The sequence below is a fragment of the Leiobunum rupestre genome, chromosome 6 (assembly GCF_980474605.1).
Source record: "Leiobunum rupestre chromosome 6, qqLeiRupe1.1.hap1, whole genome shotgun sequence".
Lineage (NCBI taxonomy): Eukaryota > Metazoa > Arthropoda > Arachnida > Opiliones > Sclerosomatidae > Leiobunum > Leiobunum rupestre.
This window is the reverse complement of record NC_143389.1, coordinates 16,853,927-16,868,938: the sequence shown is the minus strand read 5'-3', so window position 1 is coordinate 16,868,938 and position 15,012 is coordinate 16,853,927. Positions and strand designations below refer to the sequence as shown.

At 36.9% G+C, this 15,012-nt stretch overlaps 1 protein-coding gene across 3 annotated transcripts in view; it reads left to right on the top strand.

Moving 5' to 3' along the window:
• LOC149939563 (protein phosphatase 1 regulatory subunit 21) overlaps nucleotides 1–15,012 on the top strand; it is a 74,240-nt gene that overhangs the window by 57,508 nt on the left and 1,720 nt on the right. For all 3 annotated transcript variants that reach the window (XM_090180074.1, XM_090180073.1, XM_090180072.1), the window contains 7 exons: nucleotides 6,811–6,906; nucleotides 6,975–7,102; nucleotides 9,977–10,123; nucleotides 10,686–10,778; nucleotides 12,804–12,842; nucleotides 14,376–14,438; nucleotides 14,714–14,836. In XM_090180074.1, the coding sequence (XP_090036200.1) occupies nucleotides 6,811–6,906; nucleotides 6,975–7,102; nucleotides 9,977–10,123; nucleotides 10,686–10,778; nucleotides 12,804–12,842; nucleotides 14,376–14,438; nucleotides 14,714–14,836 (689 nt within the window). The remainder of the gene's footprint in view (nucleotides 1–6,810; nucleotides 6,907–6,974; nucleotides 7,103–9,976; nucleotides 10,124–10,685; nucleotides 10,779–12,803; nucleotides 12,843–14,375; nucleotides 14,439–14,713; nucleotides 14,837–15,012) is intronic.

Below are 15,012 nucleotides of genomic sequence, written 5' to 3'. Positions count from 1 at the left end.
ATATTTCGAGTAATTGCACCACTGAACTATTTATCTAACTAATAAACCCTGTTATTAAGACTATGAACGAAAAAAATCCAAACCCTTACTAAAAAAAAAGGTTGTCTAGGAGCTACTTAAAGTTGGTTTTAAGTTTGTATTTGAGGCAAATACCAACTAAATATTAATAACTCATCACCCCTTTAACTTGTTTATTGAAATATGCTGACAACTTGAGCAGCACCGTAACCAGGATTTGATTTCAGGGTGGGCACGCAATGGAACCAATTAAAAAAAATTGTACATACAACCATACGGTCCAGGGTGGGCACGGCCCGACCGCCCCCCCCCCCCCCTGGTTACGGCCCTGAACTTGAGCCTACTTAAAATCAACTAAAATGTGTAAAACAAATAAATACAAACTTAAATCAAACTTATTTTTTGGTGTATACACAGATGGAATATACAGGGTGTTTTTTTGCTCGAAAAAGTGATTTATTTCTAAAACTATGTTTTCTAGAAAGTTGAAATTTGTACTGTACATTATACGTGCCGGGGGACACTTTCTACCAAAATGGCATCTAAATCGAAAAATATTTTCACGTTTTTTGAAAACTAAATTTTAACCGCTAGGTGGTATAAGAAAATTGTCAATGAGAAAATTGTAGAGCGTCACCGAAAACGTACAAATAGCGTTGGCGCGAAAAAAATTGACGTCTTTTTCACTGACCAAATAAGACTTGAAAAAGTGACAAGTTGGGCAAGCTAAAATAACTTTTTTTGAATTCCATTGGGAGAGTAGTGTAACTTTATGAAAGTCAGAAATTTGTTAATCTGGTGTTTAATGCAATTTGGCTTGCAGTAAAACTCGCATTTGGGAAATTTTACATAGGCATAAGTACCATCCTTACAGAGCAACGCTTCACCACGGTTTACGAGATGGAGACGATCAACAACGGCTGGATTTTTGCAACTGGCTGCTAAATTCCGTGCACGACGACCCACAATTCCTCCGCAACATGCTATTCTCGGATGAATCCTTGTGTGCAAGAGATGGCCCTTACAATCACCAAAATAATCATGTTTGGGAAGACAAATCCACACTGGGGATATGAACACCATCACCATTTTCAATTTGGGCGCTTGAATGTTTGGATTGGTCTTGTTGGAAACCGGTTAATTGGTCCAGTATTCTTACCGCAAAATCTAAATGACCAGAGTTATTTAGATGTCTTGAGAAATGAGCTAGAACAACAACTTGACGAACTGCCGTTGGCGCAACGAGCAAGACTGTGGTTTCAGCAAGACGGTGCCCCGCCTCATTACCCCAGAGCCGTGAGAGATTACCTTAACAACGAATTTCCACAACAATGGATAGGGAGAAACGGTCCCGTACACTGGCCAGCAAGGTCGCCCGATCTGACTCCGTTGGATTTCTATCTTTGGGGCTTCGTCAAGGACAAGGTGTACGCCACTCCGGCTGAGAACCTTGAAGGGCTGCGTCAACGAATTGTAAGCGCTTGCCGGGAAGTAACCCCGGAAATGATTCAAGCACCCTTCGACAATATGATTGTTCGCGCCCAAGCCTGCATTGCAGCCGAAGGTGGTATTTTCGAAACGTACTTATAAATTTTGTTTGTAAGTAGATAAATAAAATGTCTTTTTTTTTTAAAAAATTCACATTTTTCATCCTACAAAATTAAATCGTGTAATACCTTCTTCGCCATTGTCTCCACGATTTTTCAGCGGTGTTTATTGCATTAACCACCAGATTAACAAATTTCTGTTATTATTGAGAGGGGGCGGGAAGGCATAAATGCCCACCCATGCACTTCGACCCTAGGTCCATTGTGCACCCCTGACCCATGACTTAGAAAAGTCCTATCTCCGACACAAACCTTAAAATATTTTTGGCCGGCATATTAAAGAAGTCGTTAGTTTGTAATTGATGCATCCCAAGATGCTCTAGCCTTTGAGCCGCATAAAAGTCGCAGCTACAAAGAACGTGAGAGGCAGTCTCCTCCTCGGCCTTGCAGGCCCTACGTGGGTCATCACTGATACCAATAAGATTTAAATGTCTATTGAGCTGGCAGTGACCTGTAAGCAGGCCAGTAACCAACCTTATACTAGATTTCGAGAGCGAAAGCAGTTCTTTCGCACTTTGCCTAGAGGGGCCAGGGATAAACTCCTTAGCCGGTCTTTGGCCATGCATCTCGAGCCAAAGCTCGAGTTGATGGTTAGTCATGTATTTGGAGACCAGGCTGCGTATAAAGCCACGGGGGATAGGGACAGCGGGTTCTGGTCCACAGAACCCAACCGTCGCACCCTCCCTGGCCAAGACGTCAGCCTTTTCATTCCCATGATACCCCTCATGTCCAGGGACCCAATAAAGTTGAACCTTATTAAGCGTCCCGAGATTAAAAAGGAGATCCAAGCAGCTTAGAACCAGTCTAGAAGAAACACTAGAATGGTGTCGAGATGTTTAGTATTATCATGTGCCATAATTTTCATTAGTTTGGCAGTGCTGGGAATATCAGATATATTCTCGCAAAAACTTCTCCATGATGCCCTCTTGGCATCGCGAATATCTTTGTGATAGGCGGTTAGGGTACTCTTGTAAGAAACCCAGTCGCCCGTCTTTTTTGCCCGATTAAAGATCTTCCTTGTGTTGTTGCGAAGTCCACCAATCTCAGCTGTCCACCAAGGAACTAGCCTTGGCTGGTTGGTAGACTTCACTGGACAGTTTCGGTGGTAGGAATCGATTATAGCATGTTGCACATGATCAACAGCCAAATCGAAGTCCAGCACCGATGAGAGCCTTGGCTTCTCATCTTTAAGATAAAGACCTAGGTCTTCCCTATAGCCAGACCAATTCGTACGTCTGGGATTACGAATCCCTATGTCAACCCGGGTAGGTTTGACCAGGATACTAAAGCAGATGTGTCTGTGATCCGACAATGATGGTTCACTAGACACATGCCAGTTATGAATTACATCTGCGACATTCTCTGTACACAGCGTAAGATCAATGACCTCACTTCTGTTACAAGTAACAAAAGTTGGTACATTGTGTTTATTGAGAATATGAAGTTTTGTACTAACCAAATATTCCAGTAGGTCCTCGCCACGTCTGTTGCAGTTACTGCTGCCCCATACTACGTGGTGTGCATTTGCATCGCATCCGATGATCAGCCTCTTTCCCTCTCTCTCACAGTGGTCGACCAGGTTGGTCACCTCCTGTGATGGAGGGGAAATGGTTTCATCATATGGGAAATATGCCGATGCTATAGTTAGCTCTTCGTCTCCCGTCAGTCTAACTACAGTCGTATCCCTAGAGAAGTACATAGATAGCGGAAGAGAATGAATTCCTTTTCTTACTAGTATGCAAGTCCTAGGTGTATCGCAGTTATAATCGTAAAAGACATTACCTGCACTTTTAAGACCAAGAATTTGGCCCTTGAGAGTCCATGGCTCCTGTATGAGTGCAACGTCTATGCCCTCCAGTGCAAACCTGCGGCATAATACTGCTGAGGCTGCCTTACAGTGGTGCAGGTTTATCTGAACCACCTTGATGCCCATCTTCTCGGATAGATAGCAGAGGAGTACCCGTCACTACTGATTATTCCCAGAGGTGGGTGTGAGAACCACACCACTCCCTCCGGCTTCCTCAGAGTTTCTTGTATCCTCCTCTGTTGCCCCTTTAGATGAGGCATCTCCCTTTACATTGGGTTCTGCACCCAGCAAGGTGTCCTCTATATCTGAAATAGAGATACCACCCATCCCATCTGTTAGTGCATCCTCTCCACCTAACAGAATGTTCCCACCTTCTGTGCCAGACATGTCTGACCCGGCCGTAGCCTCATCTTCGGGTTTACCCGAACTTGGATCGTGAAGCACTTTGAAAATGCCCCTATCCCAGCCGGTGTCTGCCCTGAACTCGGCCTTCCTAATAACAGACATCGAACCCCCATCTATCTGGAAAATCCAGCGAATGGAGGTTTTTTCTGCTATGCAGTTTACAACCCTCCAGCAGTGAGTGTTCAGCTCACTGTTGTAGGCCCTCAACCACTTTAAAAGAACAACTGGGTCCTTCGTCCAGACGTTCTTGGTTTTAAAGGCGAACTTGAAAGGTTTTGGAAGCGCACTGGCTACTGTGACCAGAAGCCTCGTGCCCTCCAACATCCTATCATTTTGGTCGAACTCCTTCTTCAACCATTCACATGACAAATTGTCACCGCATATATAAGTAATAGCACCCCTGGATAGTTGGAAATTCGAGAAGCGAGGTAGAGGGTTACCCGAAGGTATCCCATCTATCTGCTCAAGAATTCCACACTGGATGGTGTTAAACTCCTCATCCGATATAGTGGCGACTGGAAAGCCATCTTTGATGATGGCCATCTTGGTCGACCCTGCAACTTCACTTTAAGGTCTAGGCCTTTTGGAAGCCTTCTGCTGAGACTCGGAAGATACAGCCGAGTTATAAGACCTTAGTCTTTTGCCAGAAGGAGGGTTGACTACGTCCCCTAACTGTGGACCATCTGCCCCCTTCTGCTTTTGAACCTTCCGGCGCTCTTTGCGCTTAAGGTTCTTGTTGGATGTTTTTGACTGGGTACCACCAGAACCAGACCCTTGTCCGGGTTGGGTACCCCCTTGGGAGGACCCTAACCCTGCAGACCGGGTACTGGTAGAGATAGACCCTTGTCCTGTGCTATTTGAAGATTGGTTGCCCAATCCCTGTTGGCCGGGTACTGTCGAAGACAGACCCTTGCCCTGTTTGTTGTTGTTTGTTTTGTTTAAAGAATCCATGCAGATCCCACGAGTAAAGAGGAAAGTATACGGTCACCACACTTAATCCTCTGTCCAGGTGGAAGGCTAGAATACAACGGGGTGTCGCCTGGTTCCCCGAGGGGATCCTTAATGATACCGTATTTTCGCTTCCCCGGTACCACACAGCCCTCAGCACGATACCTTACACCTTAGCTTAAGGAAGAAGCAGAGCTTTAGTTGGTCAGCATGGAAGGTTGCCCCTCCACCTGTTACTCCCTTCCACCACGAAGAGGTACAAGGTTGCAGTTTAGGGAAGGGAAAGCTAAAATAACTTTTTTTTAATTCCATTGGGAGAGTAGTGTAACTTTATGAAAGTCAGAAATTTGTTAATCTGGTGTTTAATGCAATTTGGCTTGCAGTAAAACTCGCATTTGGGAAATTTTACATAGGCATAAGTACCATCCTTACAGAGCAACGCTTCACCACGGTTTACGAGATGGAGACGATCAACAACGGCTGGATTTTTGCAACTGGCTGCTAAATTCCGTGCACGACGACCCGCAATTCCTCCGCAACATGCTATTCTCGGATGAATCCTTGTGTGCAAGAGATGGCCCTTACAATCACCAAAATAATCATGTTTGGGAAGACAAATCCACACTGGGGATATGAACACCATCACCATTTTCAATTTGGGCGCTTGAATGTTTGGATTGGTCTTATTGGAAACCGTTTAATTGGTCCAGTATTCTTACCGCAAAATCTAAATGACCAGAGTTATTTAGATGTCTTGAGAAATGAGCTAGAACAACAACTTGACGAACTGCCGTTGGCGCAACGAGCAAGACTGGTTTCAGCAAGACGGTGCCCCGCCTCATTACCCCAGAGCCGTGAGAGATTACCTAAACAACGAATTTCCACAACAATGGATAGGGAGAAACGGTCCCGTACACTGGCCAGCAAGGTCGCCCGATCTAACTCCGTTGGATTTCTTTCTTTGGGGCTCCGTCAAGGACAAGGTGTACGCCACTCCGGCTGAGACCCTTGAAGGGCTGCGTCAACGAATTGTAAGCGCTTGCCGGGAAGTAACCCCGGAAATGATTCAAGCCGCCTTCGACAATATGATTGTTCGCGCCCAAGCCTGCATTGCAGCCGAAGGTGGTATTTTCGAAACGTACTTATAAATTTTGTTTGTAAGTAGATAAATAAAATGTCTTTTTTTTTTTTAAAAATTCACATTTTTCATCCCACAAAATTAAATCGTGTAATACCTTCTTCGCCATTGTCTCCACGATTTTTCAGCGGTGTTTATTGCATTAACCACCAGATTAACAAATTTCTGACTTTCTTAAAGTTACACTACTCTCCCAATGGAATTAAAAAAAATTGTTTTAGCTTGCCCAACTTGTCACTTTTTCAAGTCTTATTTTTTCAGTGAAAAAGACGTCTATTTTTTTCGCGCCAATGCTATTTGTACGTTTTCGGTGACGCTCTACAATTTTCTCATTGACAATTTTCTTATAGCACCTAGCGGTTAAAATTTAAATTTTCAAAAAACGTGAAAATATTTTTCGATTTAGATCCATTTTTGGTAGAAAGTGTCCCCCGGCACGTATAATGTACAGTACAAATTTCAACTTTCTAGAAAACATAGTTTTTGAAAAAAATCACGAGTTGTAAGTTAGTTTTTTAACTTTTCGTGAACAAACTATACTATCCAGAAAAAGTGTGCTTCATATTGGTAATTCATATCCACATAACCAATTTGTAAATAACTGGTTGTCTAAAATCTTTTTCCCCAAAATTGTTAATGATAGCTTTGCGCGGTATGATGTAGGCTGAAAGTCATCCAAATAGATTAGAGAAAAAAAAATTGTGCAAGGCTCCCTCCATGCGCTCGCTGTGATAACAAGGTGAAAAAGAGCATGTGTAAGGTATAATGATATAGTCTGAAGTCTACCAAAAATGTGCACTAGTTATTCTAGAAATTTAATATGATGAAGATAGGAAACTGGCACTTTTACGTGAAATATAATTATAGCTTTGGTTTTTCTATTGCAGACATTTTAAAACAAGATGGAAGAGTAACTGGAAATCTTAATTACATATTTCAAAGACTGTTTTTTTCAGTAGAATACCTATTGGAAATTTTCAGTGGTAAATAATGTTAACTACACAGTTGGTTTCTATAAATTAATGTATTGTATTGTTGTCTCTTTACATAGATGTTAAAAAGCAGTTCAGTTGTAAAATAGCTGTAGAACATGAACTTCCAACTGTCAGTGTCGAAACAAAAAATACAGATCAATGCATACTGTCATGTTTAGTTGCCATAGTTAATATTTTGGAAAAGGTAAGGTGTTTTCTTAAGTTTATAGTTTTACTATGAAATAATAATTTTGCAACATTTTTTAAACAGAGTGAGGAAGGAACTAATTAATTTTTATTTTGATGCCTTTAAAAAATTGTATGATATAGGTAATTTTTTGATGGTAAACTTTAAGAAATTAACCCTTTAAACTGCGCAGCATCAAAATTCTGCCATGCGTCTGAAAGGGGCTAATTATTCGACTTTTGAAGTATGATTTATCAGGAGACCTGGTTTCTCTGTGTCCCCAATACTACCTAAGATCTCACACTTCCCTCTTCAAGATTTTTCCCATCTGCTCCAGTGTACATACTACTCATTCCACTAATTTTTCTACGGATGAATACCTCTAAAGTGGCAGATACAATGTGCAATCCTCTAAGGAAATAAAATACCATGATTTTCTGCTTATTGATAGAGCATAAACGTTTAATTTTAGATACTGTGTGGAGATTTGAAATATATAATGGTTTTATTAGGCCTAGATTTTATTATATTGTGTATTTTTAACAGTTTTTAATGATGTATGGAAGTGCTAAAAGACAATAATAATAATAATAAGTTCAGTATGTAAATTCAACATTTAATCCAAGTCTTATTGGTTCCTGATTTCTCATTCATTCCTGCAAGCTTGCTGACTAACTCATTTCCGTTTCTTCAGTGACCCACTAGTCGCATTTCTTCGACAAGATTGATAGCAGGCGTTAATAATTTGAAATATACCTCCAAAAATAAGTTTATGTATGACTGTAGATGACTATTGGGCTTTAGCATCGTCTGCTTTTAGCTATATATTCCCACTTTATTAGGATGTAGCTGTAGATGTATCATTTTTCTTACTAACTTAAATAATATTTCATTTTAAATTTGTACTGCTATTATTATGAACACCATTTATTTCATTCAATGAAAGTAGGGTATCCCTTACCACAAAATAAGTTGTCTAGGAACTACTTAAAGTTGGTTTTAAGTTGGTATTTGAGACAAATGCCAACTAAACATTAACTAAAAACCAATTAATTACCAACTTAAAGGAAAAAGTATTTTCCCACAAACTTAATAACAACTTATTACATCTTTAACTTGTTTATTGAAATATGCTGACAACTTGAGCCTACTTAAAACCAACTTCATATCAACCAAAATGTGTATACCAACTAAATTCAAACTAAAATCCAACTTATTTTTTGGTAAGGGATATGTTTGGCTATATTTAAATATTAACATTTGTTTGTTCTCCCACCAGTGGAAAGCAGATCATATATGCTATCTAGCACTAGCTAAAGCTAGATGATGATTTGAGATCTGTCAAACAAAAAATTTGGATTATCTATTTCAGTTTTACTGATATTATTTTTGTTCGATATAGAGAACATTCCCTTACCAAAAAATAAGTTGGATTTCAGTTTGTATTTAGTTTGTATACCCATTATTAGTTGATATTGAGTTGGTATTAAGTAGGCTCAAGTTGTCAGCATATTTCAAGTTACTATTAAAGGGGTAATAAGTTCCCTTACCAAAAAATAAGTTGGATTTTAGTTTGTATTTAGTTTGTATACACATTATTAGTTGATATTGAGTTGGTATTAAGTAGGCTCAAGTTGTCAGCATATTTCAAGTTACTATTAAAGGGGTAATAAGTTCCCTTACCAAAAAATAAGTTTGTATTTAGTTTGTATACAAATTATTAGTTGATATTGAGTTGGTATTAAGTAGGCTCAAGTTGTCAGCATATTTCAAGTTACTATTAAAGGGGTAATAAGTTGTTATTCAGTTGGTAGGAAAATACTGCTTTTGCTAAGATTATAATTAGTTGGTTTTTAGTAGTCAGGAAATTACAATATTTTTAAGTTGGTTTTTAGATGTTTCCCTAGTAGGATTTAAGTTGCTTTTAAGTAGTTAAATGTAAATGTTGATTCTGGTTTAGTTGGAAATAAGTTGATTAATAAAGAGGATTTAAGTTATTTTTAAGTAGGCATTTGTCCCAAATACAAACTGAAAACCAAGTTGAAAAACAAGTTGTCCTAAGTGGTTTTTAACCAACTTATTTTTTGGTAAGGGTTGTTATTCAGTTGGTAGGAAAATACTGCTTTTGCTAAGTTTATAATTAGTTGGTTTTTAGTAGTCAGGAAATTACATAATATTTTTAAGTTGGTTTTTAGATGTTTCCCTAGTAGGATTTAAGTTGCGTTTAAGTAGTTAAGTGTAAATGTTGATTCTGGTTTAGTTTTGGAAATAAGTTGATTAATAAAGAGGATTTAAGTTATTTTTAAGTAGGCATTTGTCCCAAATACAATCTGAAAACCAAGTTGAAAAACAAGTTGTCCTAAGTGGTTTTTAGCCAACTTATTTTTTGGTAAGGGTTAGATGATGTTAGTGAATATGTAACAGCTTCGAAAATATGTTTCAGCACTTATTTTGCCAAACTATTATGAGCTTATCCTGGTATGGTTAAGAGTATAAATCGTTTAAAGGTACAAGCGCCCATATTTTAGGATTAAATTGAACTTTATATTTTTCAAAAAATGCCAAATACCATATTGAAAATTTAATTTTTTTTGCAGCACAGGTTTTTCAACCAAATTATTGGCCAGTTTATTACTATAGTATTTCAAATGTCAAATAATTTGCCCAATGTGGGGTTAAAATAGGGTTTTAAAAATTTTACTTTCCATCATATCTGAGAATAGTAATTTTATAACAAGGATGATGCTAGGAGTGGAAAACCTCTTATTAATAGCTAGTCTTTTCAGAAATAGTATATTAATCTAGGACCTAAATATTTTCTAAAAATCTATGGGAAACTCATATAATTTTGGTCTTATATGATGTGCATAATTAATGTTACCTTTTTTTCAGATGATATCCGATGTTCCAAAAGATAATATTTTTAATTCCAAGAAACTTTTTGGTTCACTTAGAAATACTGCCTGCGTGAATGGTGCAGTAACTGGGTTCAAGAGTAGAGCTAGGAAATATGTAAATTTACTTCAAGATCCTGAAGATGTAAGTAGTACATGTATTCCTGAGTGAAACCATGGGGAGTAAGATCCATCTCTTGGTGTTCCAGTAATACTTTTTGATTATCTCAAATCGTTTTAATTGGCTGGTTTAACTTTAAAGTGATTAGCAATTTTATTAGAAATAATTATCCACATTACCCTAATAATTTTGGGTCATGCATTTTGATTTAATAAGTTATGTCTAACCTGATTTTTTTCGGCACAGCTTATTGAAAAATTTTCAAAGTAAATAGAACGCTTTTCTTAGAAATCATGATGTATATTATTGACTCTGAACAAAAAATTATCCTAAAACTAAGACCCTGTATCGTAGTAAAATATGCTCAAACACTACCTAGTTCACAGTGGTGGAAGTCCATATTATCATCGTTGTTTACTAAATTTAAAGCGTATTTAGGAGAACATAATGGTCTTACATAAATAAGAGTGTCACAGTTTTTAGTGATTCCATTAATGCCTGTTGTATGTGATGGACTTAATAATAATTTAATATATTTTTGGCATGAATAGACAATGTTTTTAATTTAATTTTTTTTAAATCTTAGGTGCCACCCAAAGAAATACCTTATTGCTTAGCAATAAAAAATTTAGAGTCAATAAATTACTACATAGAAAACCAAGAACTTTTAAGACATCAGGTAAATTGATTTTCTTAAAGGCTCCTTTTACAGGTTTCTTGGCAACAATCAATGTTTGGGGAATGCAAAGCAGATGGGAGAATTTTAAAGAATATATGTAATAGTGGTTTTTATGTGGAATTATCTCTTGTTCTGACTAGTTCTTATTGCTGCCATCTATTTTCACATTTGTAAGAGTTGTACTCTTTTTGTTATTCGGGTTTTGCTAGCTGGCCAATGCAATGAAGTATAACACACAAATGATTTATTATAAAGCTTTAATAATAACATAACATTAAGTTCTCATTTAAAATGAAATAGATGCAATGCTTATATGTTATAAGAAAGGATGTATTATTTTATACTTAAGGAGAATGACTATGTTAGATGAGATGCTAGGGGGAAGGAGCTTACTTTTCAGATGTGTGGGTCATTGGGAGCAATGCCAAGAATCAAATCCACTGAGATATTATTCCCAAGTCCATTCTTGGTATAAGTGTAAGAATATTAGGCCATGTAGTTTGAAAAAATAAATGTTACTGTGACTGATGGGGTTTTGAGATACAGGTTTTGGTGAATAAATAGTGCAGACATTCAAAATTAAACTTAGCTTCTTTATTATTAGTAACTATACATTTTATATTAAAAGTTAAAAACACAATTTATACTGGTGACTTAACCCATGATGAGGCAAGGTGTGGAGTGAGTAACAATGAGAAGGTTTCCCTTATGTTATCTTTTGTCCTTTAACCCCTTAACTAAGTCTATTCTATTTGCATAGACCCACTACTATCTTATAATTTTTGGTATAATGGTTTTTAGTCCATTACAGTACTAACACTCTAAACTGTTATGCAATTCTATTATGACATTCAATGACTTAAAATTTTGTGAATTTAACTCTTCAAAGGGTTTTCAGAACTGGAAAATTAAACTTTTATTCAATCCTCAACTAACCTTTGAGACTTTCTGACACTAATTTAATATCATCAGGGTTACTGACTTGTGAGTGCAGAGACCTCGCAGGGTGCCACGAGTAATTGGCTTAACAAGTCACTAATTGACTTACGCATGTGTGGCTCCTTGGGTATTAGCTGAGCTGCTTATTATTATTATTTCACAGCCATATCAGCAAAACATGTTGGCTCACGTCGCATGAACCAACCAACCTCCTACGCATTGTAACCCGGCCACCTGAATTAATGGCTTTAAAAACCGCTTGATGACTTACGCCTAAGGTGGTGCCTTGGGTATTAGCCTAGCTGATTATTATTATTATTATGTTCATGTGAAAATGATTTACTACTCTCCCACCCATTTTCCGTACTATTGTTCTTACTAGTTATACAAATGCTTTGTTCCTTCTCTACTTGAATATGGTAGTTCGGTGTGGAATCCACATTTTTAGGTGGACAAGGGGCAGTTAGATGGTATTCAGGGCTATGCATCAAAAAAATTTCCTCAAGATCCAAAGAATTGTGTATTTTAATTTGCCTTCTTTGGACAGTCAACCTGTATAATATCCTGATGAGGTCACTCATGAAAGTTCCAAGAAGATTTGTTTGGAGACAGATGTTAAGTTATTTTTTTTGTACTGTATGTAGTCTCTGGATCACGGAAGCCTCTAATGTAAAATAGGATTGGAATTAGAAAATTTTATAACATACAACTCTTAACAGTTTGGGGTCCTACGTGGGGTACTCTGAAGAAATGTTTACCGCTTTCTGTAAAGGTCTTAGGTGAAAATAAGACATTAGTTGTAAGAAAAAAATAATAATTTTATAGGTTGCACTGGCAGTGTATAAATTTACACATTGCTATAAACAAGAGGTAATCAGACTAAGGAGTATTCAATATTGAATGATACATGCTTAATCTTCAACAAATGGGTGTTGAATACTAATATTATAGTGAACTTCTGCTATGGTAACACTATCTATAAAAACGGTCACCCTGTTAACTCGTACGGAAATTTGGTATCTTAAAAATGACTACACTTCTATTCTTATAAGTTGTTTATTTTTGTTTTATTTTTCTCCCATCTAGTTGCATGCCTTGGAAACAAAGGTTACAAAGTTAGAACAGGTAGGTTTATAATGAAAATGAAATTTGGTAGCAGTATTAAATAAATTTAATTTAATAAACAGAAATTAAACTAAATTTAAAATACCACTATGTAATAAAAAGTGTTATTTTAAACTACTAAAGCCATTTCAACTCTAACCAGTGTCGAAATGGCTGTATAGTGGCTTTAAATAAAACTTTTTTTATTGTACAATAATGGTATTTTAAATTTAGTTTAACTAATTTTTATGTAACAATCTCTCCCTATACAATTTGTAAACATAAATTAAATAAACAATCTTGTTAGTGGAAGAGGTTAGTGATCGTATGGCGTGACATTTGAGTCGGGGTCAGGGAGAGAAAAAACCCCCGAAAAACCGGGTCAAGTCGGGTTGGGGTTTTTTGGAATTTTTATTATTAAGCGTTTTCTAATTACAAATGTGACGAGAGTAGTAACTTCAACGGCCGACTATTTAAAAGTAAAAGTAAAACCATAAGTGTATAATATTGTTTCATAAGTGTGACACTTTCTATTCTTCACATGTAAAACTTTTACTGAGAGCTATTCACAAGATAGACTGCATTACGGGCTTCGTTACCATTTGGCGTCCGCGTCACACATAGCCTTTGACAGAGCCTCGCTAGGGGGATTTTCTTCTTGTGATGACGTCACTAGCTCTCAGTAAAATATTCCCCAAAGTGACAAAATTGTGAAAAAATATTATAGACTTATGCTAAAACCAAAATCGAAATCAAAACCAGGGTGAATGAGAGGCGAGCCTGGTGAGTGTGACGCGACCTTTGTACCTTCGAACGAGAGAAGTCGCTGAGAGAATAGGCTGCTGGCTTTCCCCGTCCTTCTCCGTTCTGGTTTTAGGCTGTAGCTAAGCACTCGCTCGGGCATATATTCAAATTTTTTTATTTGGAAAACCCAACTTAAAAAAACCCAACCCAAAAATTTAACAACCAGGGGATCCCCGACTTACCACTAGAAGAGGTAGAAAATAATGGGGTTTCAATATAAAGAGAACTTACCCTTACCAAAAAATAAGTTGGATTTCAGTTTGTATACACATTATTAGTTGATATTAACTTGGTATTAAGTAGGCTCAAGTTGTCAGCATATTTCAAGTTACTAGTTGAAGGGGTAATGAGTTGTTATTCAGTTGGTAGGAAAATACTTATTTTGCTAAGTTTGTAATTAGTTGGTTTTTAGTAGTCAGGAAGTTACATATTATTTTTAAGTTGGTTTTAAGTAGTTAAATGTAAATGTCGATTCTAGTTTAGTTGGAAATAAGTTGATTAATAAAGACGATTTAGGTTATTTTTAGTAGGCATTTGTCCCAAATACAAACTGAAATACAAGTTGTCGTAAGTGGTTTTTAGCCAACTTATTTTTTGGTAAGGGATAAGAACTAAGTTTTAAAATGAAATATAAATGTCATGCCCCATTTTGCCACTTTGGAACTAGGACTACTTAGACGCATTCAGTCAGTTAAGGGGAATAATACTGCACTTTTGTACAAAAAGTAATAGTTTTTTTTCTGGTTTTAGGAAAAAGAACATTGGATGCTAGAATGTCAGCTTTTACAAACAAAGCAAAAACGAGAGTTTAAGGTAACTTTTAATTACAATGAACATAATAATTATATTTCTGTCTGTAGTGTTGGAAAGGTCTTGTTGGTTTGTAAAATGTGATTGTTAAAAAAACTAAAGTTTTCTGAAGTGAAAATTATATCATAAAATGGAAAAGCACTAATTAAGCTTTGAGCGGTCAGGAAATTTTTTTGGAACACTGTCAAAAATGATAATCTAGTGCTGTTTGTCAAACTTTGTCTCTAGAAATTTGATGTTTTTAAGTGCAGTACTAACAAAATAGCATCAATTTACAGTTTGATTCAAGCAAAGACGAAGTAACCGAATCAGATTTAGAAACTTGTGTGAGAGAGTATATTCAAACATTGGTTATAAAGCTGCAACTAGCCGACACTAAAGCAGTAGCGTATCAGAGTGAAGTAAGTGAAAAAAGTTGTAAAAATACTAAGTTTATTTGGCTGTAAAGACCTCCAAAAGTGTATACGAAGCCCACAAAAATGTCAGGATCCCTGCTTTTTTAAGTTTTAAACCCAATGTTCAAAAGGTAAAGTGAAAAGCCAAGTTGGAAAATGTTTTTTTGGTTTAAACCTTTTTT